This window comes from Pinus tabuliformis, chromosome 1_1, assembly GCF_031772625.1.
Source record: "Pinus tabuliformis cultivar Carrire ecotype Pingquan chromosome 1_1, CPIR1, whole genome shotgun sequence".
Classification (NCBI taxonomy): Eukaryota; Viridiplantae; Streptophyta; class Pinopsida; order Pinales; family Pinaceae; genus Pinus; species Pinus tabuliformis.
The window spans coordinates 993,976,504-993,978,347 of NC_142297.1; the positions used below are offsets into that span (position 1 = coordinate 993,976,504).

The 1,844-nt window shown below is 37.7% G+C and overlaps 1 protein-coding gene across 1 annotated transcript; it reads right to left on the reverse strand.

Annotated features, from left to right (window-relative positions):
• Positions 1-269: 269 nt before the first annotated feature.
• LOC149217903 (NAC domain-containing protein 35-like) lies at positions 270-1,188 on the reverse strand. The gene is made up of 3 exons (XM_089390404.1): positions 996-1,188; positions 690-844; positions 270-443 (listed from the first exon to the last, which is right to left on the reverse strand). Exons 1-3 carry the CDS (start codon positions 1,186-1,188, stop codon positions 270-272), a joined length of 522 nt encoding a protein of 173 aa, XP_089246530.1.
• Between the last annotated feature and the right edge of the window lie 656 nt (positions 1,189-1,844).

Below are 1,844 nucleotides of genomic sequence, written 5' to 3' on the forward strand. Positions count from 1 at the left end.
ACTTTAGAATTATAAAATGTGGATAAGGTATACAGAAGAGCATATGGAGTAGCCATCAGCGGCCAAAAAGTCAGTCCATCCACAACGGGCAACTTGAACTGCAGTTATTTGCAGGCTTTAGGCATCTTCAATACCATAGATTCTTCACAAAACATCATTAATTCTACCCACTGAAACGTACTATCTACATTATCTATTTTACTTACAACAGAACAACATACTCCCTCTCCATTCTCCACATGAAGAAACTCGGTCTCCATCATTTAATTTCATTGGTAGAAGCTGCCATTAAGGGTGACTGAAAGACAGTTGCCTTGATATTCATGACCAGCTGAAACAACCAGTTTTTCTTTCTCAACACGATCAGGCTTTGTTCGTTCTTCCATCGACTTCTGAGAAGCAGACTTTCTGTAGATTCGGCATAACACCATATCCACATTCTTCTGCACATGCCAACTTACAATCATTCAGAAACTTTGTACCAAGAAAAGCAATGTGCTTCATTTCTTTGGGTGCTGAGATTTTCGTGTGTATTGTGCCCATCTATAAATAACACATTATTAAAAAAAGTATTAGATCACCTTGGGTGGAGACGAGCCCAAATCTGGCATTCTATACTAGTTCATGATCCACTCCGTCCTTTGTCCAGGCGGGGCCCTTCCTTTATAAAACGCAAGAGTTTTCTTAACGCCGATGCACTGAAGCAGCTCGTTGCGAACCGCTCTGTCTGAACCGGTGGCTTTCCAGTAACCCGACTTCGTCAATCTGCTTGGCCGAGGGGCTTTCTTGGTATCTCTTGGAACGAAGAAGAACCATTGCCTTTCCCGAGCATCACTAGCCAAACCTGCAACACATTTATACATCAATTTCAAGTGAAAAAACATTTTCAAATTGAAACTGAAGGAATCCACACTGAGTGATCCCCCTGGTGACTCCCAGGGATCACATCATATCAAATTCAAAGCGGAGACTGCGGAGAAAGAATTTAAATTTACCTTGTAACTCCCATGGATCATATTGATACAAGTCCAAGGTTGGTAAAATTAAATCGAAATGCTGCTGGTGGCCGCCTTCCACACGTCTCTTCAGATAGAAACCCACCAGTTCCTCCTCCGTGGGATAGAATCTGAAACCTGGAATGACCATTGACTCGCCCTGCACCGCTACATCGTTGTACATTTCTTCCATATGATCGGCTTGGAAAAACCGCTTATACAAATTGCCTCCACATGTTCTCTATATATATATATAGACACGCAGATTTCACTGAGGAAAGTTCCTCCGATTGTGTCAGAAAATTTGTTAAAGCAGTGACAAGGACATCGGAATTCGATTTCCACAGAAAATGTAAGCATTTGACATAAATTTCCACGCGCATAGGGAATCGGTGAATGCAATAAAAAAGTAAAAAACAATTCCTCCGCGTAGTGGTAGTGCTGAGCAGTGTAAAGGTTTTCTTAGTCCTAAAGTAAGCGAAATTTCAATGAAGTTTCATAACTGCTGCTAGGTGATATTATTATAATAGACCAATAATGATAATTTAATATTTATTAAGTAAATAATTGGTTTTTTTATTATTATTAATTCAATATTAACTACAACATTGAAGTATAAATGTTTTTATAATTTTCTGATATATATTGACGTTGAAGTGCGAAAATATAGAAATGTTTTACAAATTTACATTTGATTTATTATGTCACTGCATTTATAGAAATGACATATATATTTTGTTCACTCTTGATTTTGTCCTATTTTTAATTTTTGTAAATAGTTGGTGGAGTTTTCATACTCAATTTTGTTTTCTCATATTTCAAAGTTGACATTATTTAGAGTGGATGATG